Here is a 12,409-nt window from a genome sequence, read left to right on the forward strand (position 1 = left end):
TCAAGTAAGCGTACAAAACAATATTGTTATGTAACAGGTTTACAGCACAGACCAGTTACTGGGTCATGTACTGTAAATGTTGACTCTGGTTAGCTGGCTTCCAATAAGTGCAATTGTACAGTCGCATGGCCAAAGCAGCTGCTTATACTTAACGTCATAAAGCCACTAAATTGTAGGCTGAACTTTGCTCCTCACTGTGTGTGCTTGCCATATCTGCCTGGATCAGTAAATGACTTTCGATAGGCTCATTTTTTCAATTGCGGTCAACACAAATGCTCATTTGTTCATGGCCATTTAGCAAATAGAAGTGTGGCTGTGACAGTTCACAAGGTCAATGGAGATGATATACGTAAGTAGGATAATAAAAGTTCACAGATTTATTGCCGGACTTTGTGTGATGTAAAACCGATGCGGCCTGACGGTAGCTAGTGTGTGAAAGCTGCTTTGTGTATGTGATCTGCTCTGATCTCTTCCTGTGCTTTTTTGTGCAATTGTTAACACCAGATAATACCTCCATTGTCATAGACCACCCCTCTTCATCCTCCATCCCCCAACTCCTTACATAGTACAACTTTCATCGAGTGATTTGGACAAGGGCCTGAGACTAACAACGGTGATGTCTGGCTGACACAAACTGAGTTACAAAATCTACAATTGTGCATTTTTTCAGAAATACAAATGAACTTTTTAACGTTTCTTTTGTTGTTTCTTTTTGTAAATGGTAGATGGGTTATACTGTACTTTTCTACCTTCAAGGTACTCAAAGCACTTTGACACTATTTCCACATTCACACACTGATGGCGGCAGCTGCCACGCGATGCCCTCACCACCAGGTTGTTGTGTAACCGTACACTTAACCATCCCCACCCAAAATCAGCCGCGTGTTGAAATTAGGGCTGGGCGATATGGCAAAAAAATGATCACAACTAATTTTTTTATCGATTATTCAATCTCGATTAATATAAAAAAAAGAATGTGTATTGTTTTGGAGCTTCTGCACTAAAACTAAATAAAGTAGATATTTGTTTATCATTGTATTAACATACTACGAAAATAACAAAATAGATGACCGTCATCAATCACGATGATATAATTGCCCGGGCCTAGTTGAAACCACAAGGTTGTGTTGTGGTCTTTCTTGGTTTAGATCCATTAGGAGATGACATCAGCCTGCAGTCACTAACCTTAGGATGAACTGCTTACACTTTGACTTGTTGTCTGTAGAGATTTGAACAAAAAAACTGCTTTCTGATTACAGGGTAAATGCACTTGAAACGTTTAGATGAACATACATGAGTTGTGGTTTTTAGTTGGGCCATTTATTGTATTTTTATTCCCACATTAAACTACTTTTCAAAGTCTGTAGTTTTTTAGGGTTTACAGTCCGGAGAATGCAGACTTTAAATTATGCTCCCAATGTCATCATTAAGTTGTTCAACCTGCAATTTAGAGTAAGATTTCAAGCTGCATTATGGAAGTCGTAACTTTCACAGGGGTGAACTTTTCAGGGAATCTGCCAAATGCTCTTTTTTCCCTCTCACAAAGACAGTCACCCCTCAGTGCAAACAGAAAGCCAATCATATGCATTGGATTGTTCTGTGGAATTGACCGCCACTCTTAGGCTTTTCCAGATGCCGTATTGTAATATGAGCAAGTTAAAGCCACAGTAATCTTTTAACGGAGTTAGGAGGAAGGCAGACCATAGAGTTCACCAGACAAACTGCCGCTTCACTGGCTGGCACTGGCATGGCGCCAAATGTGTGTGCGTGTGTGTTGAGTCTGTGATGGACAAACAAAAGCCGGCTGGATTCCTGCAAGCTTTTCTTTTCTGACACAGTGCATATGCACATCAGTGTTTGAAGTGTGTGTGTGTGTGTGTGTGTGTGTGTGTGTGTGTGTGTGTGTGTGTGTGTGTGTGTGTGTGTGTGTGTGTGTGTGTGTGTGTGTGGGAGCCTAGCGTGATTTACACTGGCATATGGTCTTGAAACAGGATGAAGATGGCTCCAGAGTTAAAGCATACCTTGGTGGGGATCTGGGATCAGCTTACCTTTCTCAAATCCAATTATCTTCACCATTAAGACAATAAAATCACTGCTGTCCTAGCATCTGTCTCAACAGCTTGTCGGGTTTTACCCCTTCATGATTGAACAGAGCGACTAAAAGTGCAATTGCAGCACAAAACATGTTTAAAAAGCTGAGTGACTTTCTACAAGGGCTTCACCAACTTCAGGAATGCACAAAGGAGGGCCACAATTATGCAACTTTAAGCGTAATTACGCTAACACTTCTGAATCTCTGCCTGAAGGGATCAGGTTTCATGATATTTGCACAACCTGCGAGTGCTGCTTAAAGATTGACCACATTCCAAGCACACGGTATAGTCAAACAGCGCCACAAAAACAGAGTAGCGTACGCTTGTGTTTTTAGGAAATTGCTACAAAAAATGTTAGTCTCCCAAATTTTGAACTGAACTCGAGGGCCGGTATGGTCTTATTTCCGGTCTGAATTTGGCCCCTTGGCCATCAGTTGAAAGCCCCGCTTTAAAGTAATACCCATATTGCACACATATTGTTCACTAAATAGATAACACTATGTACAGATTACAGTACAGTGGTGTGTTTATAGAATCTTTTGGTTGTGAGTAGAAATGACCTGTGGTAGCTCTCCATTCTGCTATGTGGATATTAGTGTTGGGAATCTTTGGCCATCGCACGACTCGATTACCATTACAATTCAGGAGCTACAATTCGATTAAACATCGATTATTGACGCATCTTTAATTTATGTATATTGATGCAGTTTTATATTTCTTCTCGTTTCACAAAACAACGTTTATTACCGGCAACTTTTAAAAACAGTGCATTTGTAATAGGAAATGTCCATCACATTTATTAAATTCATGGAAATGTGTGCAAAACTGTAACATTAGAACTGTCTGCATACACCCTGGACAACACTCACATTCACACACTAGGGACCATTTAGTGTTGACAATCAACTTATCCCCAGGTGCATGTCTTTGGAGGTGGGAGGGGCCTATCCCCAGGTGCATGTCTTTGGAGGTGGGAGGGGCCTATCCCCAGGTGCATGTCTTTGGAGGTGGGAGGAAGCCGGAGTAGAACCCACGCAGTCATGGGGAGAACGTGCAAACTCCACACAGAAAGACCCTGAGCCTAGGGGATCGAACCCAGACCCTTTGTATTGTAAGGCACATACACTAACCCCTGGTCCACGTGCTGCCCAATCTAAATATTAAATACACGTAAATAATAGTCCGTTTACAGCGGAGCCAATGGGAGCTCCACTATTTCGCCCATAAAATAGGATAAATAAGCATTCAAAAAGCCCTAACAACACTCCATTTATACTTCATGACTTGAATATTAACAAGTATTAGTGATATTGTTGTTATAAGCACAGACAACCTATTTAGAGCGGCGACGTGATCACAAGCTTGTGTGTCTATGTTTACATCATCGAGTGGTCTGCTGCTTCCTTGCTGCCTGTTTCTAGATCATAAATCATGCATCTCACCTGAAGTCTGAGTAGCTATTCCAACAAGTTGGTACACTTTGACAGCCATATAGGACCCAAAACTGGCGAGTACGGCACGGAAAAGACGTTTGGTCATATCGTCATGGCTTTCATAATGATTGTGAACTATAGGCACAATAAAATAAAAAAATGCAGTTTCCCTTTAAGGTTTGGCAGTTTCAAATTGCCTAATTTCCTGACTGAACTTGTGCAGTTTACCTCAGCTGTAAGGTGCTTGAAAAGATTGATAAATGATCTTGAAAGAATTTGGAAATGCTGAATGTAGCGTAAAAAGATGTCAAAAATAAGCGTTTGCTATTTATTTTGTTATTTCCCCAGGTGATTATGCCTCCCACAACCCCGCCATACGCCGGAAAGTTCAGCACTTGTGGCCTTTACAGCAACAACAACAACTACCCACAGCCTCACAGCCCTTATCATCACGGCACCTGTGCAAAGCCCACCAAGGACAACAAGGTCTACAAGGGTGCATACCCTGTGGCGGAGAACCCGTACGACATACCGCAGGCTCCCAGCACGTATTGTGGCGTACATGTGGACTCTGTGAGCATGAAGGAGCATCATTACAACAGCAGGGGTTGTGCTTTGGACAAGCTGTACGCCAGCGTGCAGCCTCACAGCACTTCCTGTCCCGCACGCATGCACCGGCAAACCAGCAGCGGCAGCGAGCAGTCCTGTCGGAGCAACCCCGCCGCAAAAAGTCGGCTTTACGGACACGGCGTCACTGCTAGTTATGGGGAAATGTGTTACCATGACAACAGTTTGGTTTCAGCATCTCTTGAGGCGCTGATCCAGCATTTGGTTCCTACAGTAGATTACTACCCCGATGTAAGTTGCATGCACGTTTTGTTTTGGTGTCTGTAAATGTAACCTTGTTGTTCATCAGCGATCCTACGTCTTTACCTTCCTGCTGAGTTCACGCCTCTTCCTGCACCCCTACGAGCTTATGACACGAGTTTGTCACCTATGTGTGGAGCAGCAGCGCTGTGGAGACGCCCTGCTGGACAAGGTAGGTGGATGATGAAAAGTCACACCCACACAATGTTGTTCATATGTGCTTTTTTTTCTTACCATGTAATCACATTTTGATGTCCCCACAAGATGATGATGCATTCCCACTGCATGCACACAGTTGGCTTCACTTGCTCCCACACATGCATACGCATTATTTTGGCAGGAGACGTTTACCATCTCATAAGCAAAGAATAAAAAGGGCTTCTCAATGCCTGTGGGTAAAACACATTTAAAAAGCAATCATCACATGTAGAAGGACCAATTACTTACAGGCGCTTCAAGCTCACGTAGTTTGATTAACTTAAAGGTTAAAGGACAAAGTAGAAACATGTAGATAAGACATATCTATTACCACGTAGTCAGAAAACATTCTCATTATGCTTTACATGGGATTTTTGTTCAGATACGTTTCTGTGAAGTGGCGCCAAAGCTGGTTCAGCTGCTGACCGAATGGACAGAGACCTTCCCGTATGACTTCCGGGATGAGCGGATGATGCGTTGTCTCAAGGACATGACGCACCATGTGGCCAGAGGAGACGAGGTTAGTGGCATATTTTTTACACTACTTTTATTCTATATATCACTAACTACATTCCCCAATCAGTCCTTTACATGGCGCTAATATGCCCCATTCAGTCTGTTAGATGGCACTTCCATGGCCCATTCAGTCCGTTATGGCACTAATGTGCCCCATTCAGTCGGATAGATGGTGCCAACATGCCACATTTTGTCCACTGGATGGCGCTAACATGCCTTTATAGATAACTTTACATGGCGCTAATATGCCCCATACAGTCCGTTAGATGGCACTTCCATGGCCCATTCAGTCTGTTAGATGGCACTAATGTGCCCCATTCAGTCTCTTAGATGGCACTAATATGCCCCATTCAGTCTGTTAGATAGTGCCAACGTGCCACATTTTGTCCACTAGATGGCACTAATATGCCCCATACAGTCCGTTAGATGGCACTTCCATGGCCCATTCAGTCCGTTAGATGGCACTAATATGCCCCATTCAGTCTGTTAGACAGTGCCAACATGCCACATTCTGTCCACTAGATGGCGCTAACGTGCCTTATCAATTACTTTAGATGGCACTAATATGCCCAATTCAGCTTATTAGATGCCGCTAACTGCCCCATTGAGGTTGTTCAATGGCTGTAAGATGCCTCATTCTGTCCACTAGATGGCACTAGCTTTTTTAGATTACACTCATTTAATCCTTTTTATTTGTTTTCTGTCCTCAGTACTCATGGCGAGCCATGCAGCAGATGACCCAGCGCCTCATCAAACGCCTGTCGGCTCTGGGCCAATACGAAGAGGCGACAGCTGCGCTAAAGTCTGTGGCGTCTGAGCGTCCCGCCTCCCTGAAGAGCAAGCGGGAATCTGCACAAAGAATGGACATACTTGGCGTATGCGATGACCCCTTCGTCCTCGCCCAGCAGCTCACGCACATTGAACTAGTAAGCGCATATTTGTGTATTTTGGGATGTTTGGTGTCTTGTTAAGTTGATTATTACATTAACAGAACCTTGTTTGAACCAAAGTAAATCTGTGGTTACGCTGGTGTACAAAGACAACATTGATAAACTTCAACGAAAGCTTTTATTTCATTTGGCTCTCTTAGTGACCCATAAAGCTGAGCATAATGTTTATTTACATTTTCTGTGAAAGCAAAATGCTTTGAGTCATGGCTTTTTTGTGGCATTTTGAACAGCTTGTGTGTCTGTGTGTGTGCATGCACATTTGCTTCTCCTTTCATTACAATCTCAACACACCCTCCACATAAAGATTGTCCTTCATCACTAGATCTTCCGTATGTTATTACTGTTGTTGATTGTTCTCCTTTCGTCCTGTCTTCCCCTCACAGGACAGGCTGAGTTTTATAGGGCCTGAGGAATTCATTCAGACATTCGCCATGAAGGACCCTCTGGAGAACCACAAGGTAGGTATGCATTACGTCTCTGTGTGTCTGGATTTACCCTCAATCAAAACCAAATGTAATTTACCTGAGGGCGCTGGATATGGAGTCTCGATATTCACTACAGAATCATATTTGAGCCAAGTCTTTGCTTACCTAGATTTGTAAATGGATTCTACCAGTAGAAATACTGATTCTGAGCTATGGTGGTCATTACCACAACAGAATTAAACATTAAAATAACATATTGTCACACTGTTAAGATCCCTTGGAGATGGTCAGATACTCAATAAACTCAACCAAGTCCTGCTTCTCTCTCTAATTCTAGGTCATTGGGCACTGTAAAAATCATTTTGTCCACTGTATCAAAAACTGTCATGAATTATTGAAGGCTGTAATTACCCAACCTCAAATATTCCACTCTGTAACTTATTTTTAGAAATATTGCATATTATTGTATAACTGTTGTAATTTTGTACAAATAGTCCATGAAAAATAATAAAAGAGGCTGCTTCTCTTTCCTCGGCTGAAGGTGTTTTGAACACAGCCCATTTCCAAACAGAAAAACAGCCACAAAAAATGTTACATATTCAACTTTTTTCTCTTGTCCCCACGTTTCTTGGAATTGATGGTGTATGAGAGACGGATGACCAGCTTTTGTGTGCCTTGTTAACACGCTCCTTGGCAGAGAATGACAAACTGTCATACAAAGCGGAAATGTGCGGGGAGTAAAAGGAGTGTAGATGATGTAGAAAAAGTGCAGTTGTCCTTTAAGTCTTAATGATTGATTACAATAATGATATTGCAGTTAAAACAAGTTTTGATTTGATAACTTCCAGTTGAAACAAAAGTTTGTCAAGTTTAACTTTGGGATCATCACTTTCATGGAAGCTGCTTTTATACACAATCATGGCACCCACCTGTTCCCAATTAGCCTGTTCACCTGTGGGATGTTCCAAATAAGTCTTTGATGAGCATTCCTCAACTTTCTCAGTTTTTTTGCTACTAGTGCCAGCTTTTGTGCTAGCAAAACTAGCTTTTGCCTGCTCAGTGGCCTTGTGGTTAGAGTGTCCGCCCTGAGATGGGGAGGTCGTGAGTTCAAAGCCCGGCCCAGTCATACCAAAGACTATAAAAATGGGAGCCATGCTTGACACTCAGCATCAAGGCTTGAAATTGGGGGTTAAATCACCAAAAATTATTCCCGGGCGCGGCCACTGCTGCTGCTCACTGCTCTCCTCACCTCCCAGGGGGTGATCAAGGGTGATGGGTCAAATGCAGAGGATAATTTGGCCACACCTAGTGTGTGTGTGACTATCATTGCTACTTTAACTTTTTTGAAACATGTTGCAGGCATCAAATTCCAAATGAGCTAATATTTGCAAAAAAAATAACAAAGTTTTCTACTTTGAACGTTAAATATGTTGTCTTTGCAGTCTATTCAATTAAATAGAAGTTGATTGTATTCTCTTTTCATTCACCATTTACACAACTTCACTGCTTTTGTACTTTGTAACACTTACCATCCGTAGTAGTAGTTGTTGCTTTTTGTGTGTGTGTTGTTGCGCTGTCAGTTTTGTGTTTGCACTGTGTTTGTAGTCATTGGTTTGTCTGCTGTGTTTGTAGTCATTGGTTTGTCTGCTGTGTTTGTAGTCATTGGTTTGTCTGCTGTGTTTGTAGTCATTGGTTTGTCTGCTGTGTTTGTAGTCATTGGTTTGTCTGGTGTGTTTGTAGTCATTGGTTTGTCTGCTGTGTTTGTAGTCATTGGTTTGTCTGCTGTGTTTGTAGTCATTGGTTTGTCTGCTGTGTTTGTAGTCATTGGTTTGTCTGCTGTGTTTGTAGTCATTGGTTTGTCTGCTGTGTTTGTAGTCATTGGTTTGTCTGCTGTGTTTGTAGTCATTGGTTTGTCTGCTGTGTTTGTAGTCATTGGTTTGTCTGCTGTGTTTGTAGTCATTGGTTTGTCTGCTGTGTTTGTAGTCATTGGTTTGCCTGGTGTGTTTGTAGTCATTGGTTTGTCTGGTGTGTTTGTAGTCATTGGTTTGTCTGCTGTGTTTGTAGTCATTGGTTTGTCTGCTGTGTTTGTAGTCATTGGTTTGTCTGCTGTGTTTGTAGTCATTGGTTTGTCTGCTGTGTTTGTAGTCATTGGTTTGTCTGGTGTGTTTGTAGTCATTGGTTTGTCTGGTGTGTTTGTAGTCATTGGTTTGTCTGGTGTGTTTGTAGTCATTGGTTTGTCTGGTGTGTTTGTAGTCATTGGTCTGGTGTGTTTGTAGTCATTGGTTTGTCTGGTGTGTTTGTAGTCATTGGTTTGTCTGGTGTGTTTGTAGTCATTGGTTTGTCTGGTGGGATTGGAGGTCGCCACAAGACTGTGTCTTTAACTATTAGCCACATTTTTACCACATGAATCTATACTTTGATATTAAGAGGGGCGGGGGGTTGCAAGTTTGAGACCCCTGCTTTATAAGCTTTGTAGTTAACATCAAATAAGGCAAACACTTCATTTCAAGATGTTTATTTTTTGAATCTTGTCTTTGGCTTTGCTTCTAATTTGCTTAAGAACCACATGAGCGGAATTCCCACACATCAGGATGCTTCAACTTTGGTTGTATTTGAAGTATCTTTAGAAGTGACATCAAACACCAAGTGTGTGTGAAGTGCTCGCTGTGAGTCAGCTGAAGGGTGGCTTGCAATCAGCGTCTTAGTTCTGTCGGGTGGCTTGCAATCAGCGTCTTAGTTCTGTCGGAGCTCGTCGGGCCCTCACAAATGATATAAGACCCATTTTGTATTGGGGTTATGAGAAAGGGTCTGAAAGTGTAGCCGTGTGTAAGCTTTTAATAGAAGGGAGTGTTACATCATCATGGGAAAGTCAAATATAGTTTCACAGCACTTTATTATGCTATGCATTCTGGTAAAAGTTTCTTTAGCATGATAGCAAACAATGTAAGGCAGGTGAGGCAAAAGGCAGATGCAAATGAGGTGGAAATCACAGCCTTTTCATTGTGTGGGAGTGAAGACTCTCAAGATCCTGTCCAGCAGAAAGTGACACATGAATTCATCATTTTGTATTGGTTTGTGGAAATGATCACAAACAAGAATACAATGCCTTTCTTTTTGTTGAGATTAGAGCATCAGCAATATCAGTGCAAAAAAAAAAAGAAAGTGTTAAAGAAATATGTAGCAGAATCCAGGAAAAGCCACCCTTAAAGGATACTTTCCGATACCTATCATCCATCAATACGGATCACATGTAATAACTGTACATTTTTTCATTGATTAATGGTGTGTGCTTTTGACAATATCAGTCACTGTTGGCGTTAACGCACTTTTTGTGTCTTTTTACGCATTGACGTCAGGACGCGCATTTTCGTAAGTCCGCGCGTCCCCGGGACACAGATTTATTTTAAATTTTTTACCGACCCTGCCTGCTCCGCGTTTTTATTGGTCGTCTTCAAAGTAATGAACTTTCCGCTACAATTTCTAAAATTTTGATTCACCGAAAGTTTTGCCAATGACAAATAATGCCTCAGTTTGCACTCGGACAACTTTACCGCGAGGGGCTGTCAAAAGAAAGTCTTGATGGTAAACACTAAGGTGAGTGTAAAGTCAACCTTTTTAACTTTATCCTGTGCCATGACTCCAGTAAATGACTTGTTTTAGTCTTTGTGAGTCCATGGAAACTTCACTTTTATCTCCCGCTGTTTCGACATGGTTCGAGGATGGAGACATGCTAGCTGTTAGCTTCAAGCTAACCAGCACCCGACCAAAAACATACTTTGCAGGTCAACAAATATGTGCCTTTTGAAGTGTTAATGTGCAAGGAGTGTATAAAAGGAGTCTCTTGGAGAAGTGGCTGACAAGTTAGCAAGTGTCGCTTGCATGGCTGACATCATCCCCGTCATTGTTCACTCAAGCAGAGATGCTGACTGTGCGTTATGATCTACTTTTTATCCAGAGACTTAGCACATTTCATGTTTTATTGTCTATAGCAGGGGTGTCAAAGGTGTGGCCCGGAGGCCATTTGCAGCTAATGTTTTAAAAGCCCACGGCACATTCTAAAAATACTAATACAATTCACGAAAACATAACAAAAGTGGAATAAAAAAGCTTTCAGGTGAAATGTCATTTAGAAAAAGTTGCAGTGTTGACTAATAAAACAAAGCAGTTTTTATTTATTAAAAACTGCCATTGTTCAAAACATAATATTGGGTCAAAATCAATGTTTTTATGAATTATTGACCTATCCGAGGCTCCGAATGCTTAACATCAAATATTCCAATTTGAAAAATATTTTTTGTGGAAGATTTTGCATATTTTTTGTGTTTGCCATAAAAAAACAGTTTTCTTTGACAAAAAGGGCAGAAAACAAACAAACCAAAAAAACAACAACTTAGAATTGAGGGATGGATGTGAAGTTGATGTAGACCAGTGGTTCTCAACCTGGGTTCGGTATGTTGGCCTCAGGGGTTCGGTATGTTGGCCTCAGGGGTTCGGTATGTTGGCCTCAGGGGTTCGGTATGTTGGCCTCAGGGGTTCGGTATGTTGGCCTCAGGGGTTCGGTATGTTGGCCTCAGGGGTTCGGTATGTTGGCCTCAGGGGTTCGGTATGTTGGCCTCAGGGGTTCGGTATGTTGGCCTCAGGGGTTCGGTATGTTGGCTTCAGGGGTTCGGTATGTTGGCCTCAGGGGTTCGGTATGTTGGCCTCAGGGGTTCGGTATGTTGGCCTCAGGGGTTCAGTATGTTGGCCTCAGGGGTTCGGTATGTTGGCCTCAGGGGTTCGGTATGTTGGCCTCAGGGGTTCGGTATGTTGGCCTCAGGGGTTCAGTATGTTGGCCTCAGGGGTTCGGTATGTTGGCCTCAGGGGTTCGGTATGTTGGCCTCAGGGGTTCGGTATGTTGGCCTCAGGGGTTCGGTATGTTGGCCTCAGGGGTTCGGTATGTTGGCCTCAGGGGTTCGGTATGTTGGCTTCAGGGGTTCGGTATGTTGGCCTCAGGGGTTCGGTATGTTGGCCTCAGGGGTTCGGTATGTTGGTTTCAGGGGTTCGGTATGTTGGTTTCAGGGGTTCGGTATGTTGGCCTCATGGGTTCGGTGGAGCCCGACTCAATCTTGTAAATAAAAACTTCTCCCTATCGGCATATTACGGATACGGCAACAGCAGAAGTCACACTGATTTGCAGGTGTGTCATTTGTTGTGAGTTCATGCACTGTGTTGGTTTTGTTCTTTGAACAAGGTGATGTTCATGCACGCTTCATTTTGTGCACCCGTAAAAAAACATAACTTTGTCTTGAATTTGAAAAAAATAAAAAATGTATTTTTCACAAAAGAAGGGTTGGGTGAATGCGCATATGAAACTGGTGGGGTTCAATACCTCCAACAAGGTTAAGAACCACTGATGTCGACTCTAGAGATTTAAATAAATCATGTATGTATGCCCTGGCACACCATTCTCATCATTTCATGACCCAAGCAAACACTTTTTACACTTTTATACTGGAATAAATACACCTACAACTTATTAAATAAAAATATATAAAAAACTAGCAGCAGCGGTAAAGTTTAGACCCATGAAGTAAAGAAGAAAGTGAGTGACTGTTTATAACTGAATACATTTACGTAGGCATAAAAATGTGTTTTCTTTTGTATATTTTTTTTAATGAATGAAGTGACGTTTATGACAACCTTTTTCCAGAACACAATATAGAAAGTGAGATATGACAGCATAATGCATACATTTATCATTTGTTGTCAAAACGCTTACAAAAAAGTGGGACCCCAAAAATGTACTGTGGGACCCCATTTTTATGACTTGATGGGGTCTCTGACCCCGTTTTGAAAATTCCTAGCACCAACAATGTCAGTACAAAATTTAAAGCAGTTCCTTAATCTCTTTTATTCCATACTAATGCTGGCTTCCATCTGACATCAAG

At 42.0% G+C, this 12,409-nt stretch overlaps 1 protein-coding gene across 1 annotated transcript in view; it reads left to right on the forward strand.

Annotated features, from left to right (window-relative positions):
- The window catches only part of LOC133638629 (ras-GEF domain-containing family member 1B-B-like), a 12,413-nt gene extending 3,550 nt beyond the window's left edge, over positions 1-8,863 (forward strand). The window contains exons 2-7 of the mRNA XM_062031420.1: positions 3,875-4,384; positions 4,443-4,565; positions 4,974-5,111; positions 5,818-6,033; positions 6,441-6,515; positions 8,813-8,863. Of these exons, the coding sequence (XP_061887404.1) occupies positions 3,881-4,384; positions 4,443-4,565; positions 4,974-5,111; positions 5,818-6,033; positions 6,441-6,515; positions 8,813-8,863 (1,107 nt within the window). The 5' untranslated portion in view covers positions 3,875-3,880. The remainder of the gene's footprint in view (positions 1-3,874; positions 4,385-4,442; positions 4,566-4,973; positions 5,112-5,817; positions 6,034-6,440; positions 6,516-8,812) is intronic.
- Positions 8,864-12,409: the final 3,546 nt, after the last annotated feature.

The sequence above is a fragment of the Entelurus aequoreus genome, linkage group LG21 (genome assembly GCF_033978785.1).
Source record: "Entelurus aequoreus isolate RoL-2023_Sb linkage group LG21, RoL_Eaeq_v1.1, whole genome shotgun sequence".
Classification (NCBI taxonomy): Eukaryota; Metazoa; Chordata; class Actinopteri; order Syngnathiformes; family Syngnathidae; genus Entelurus; species Entelurus aequoreus.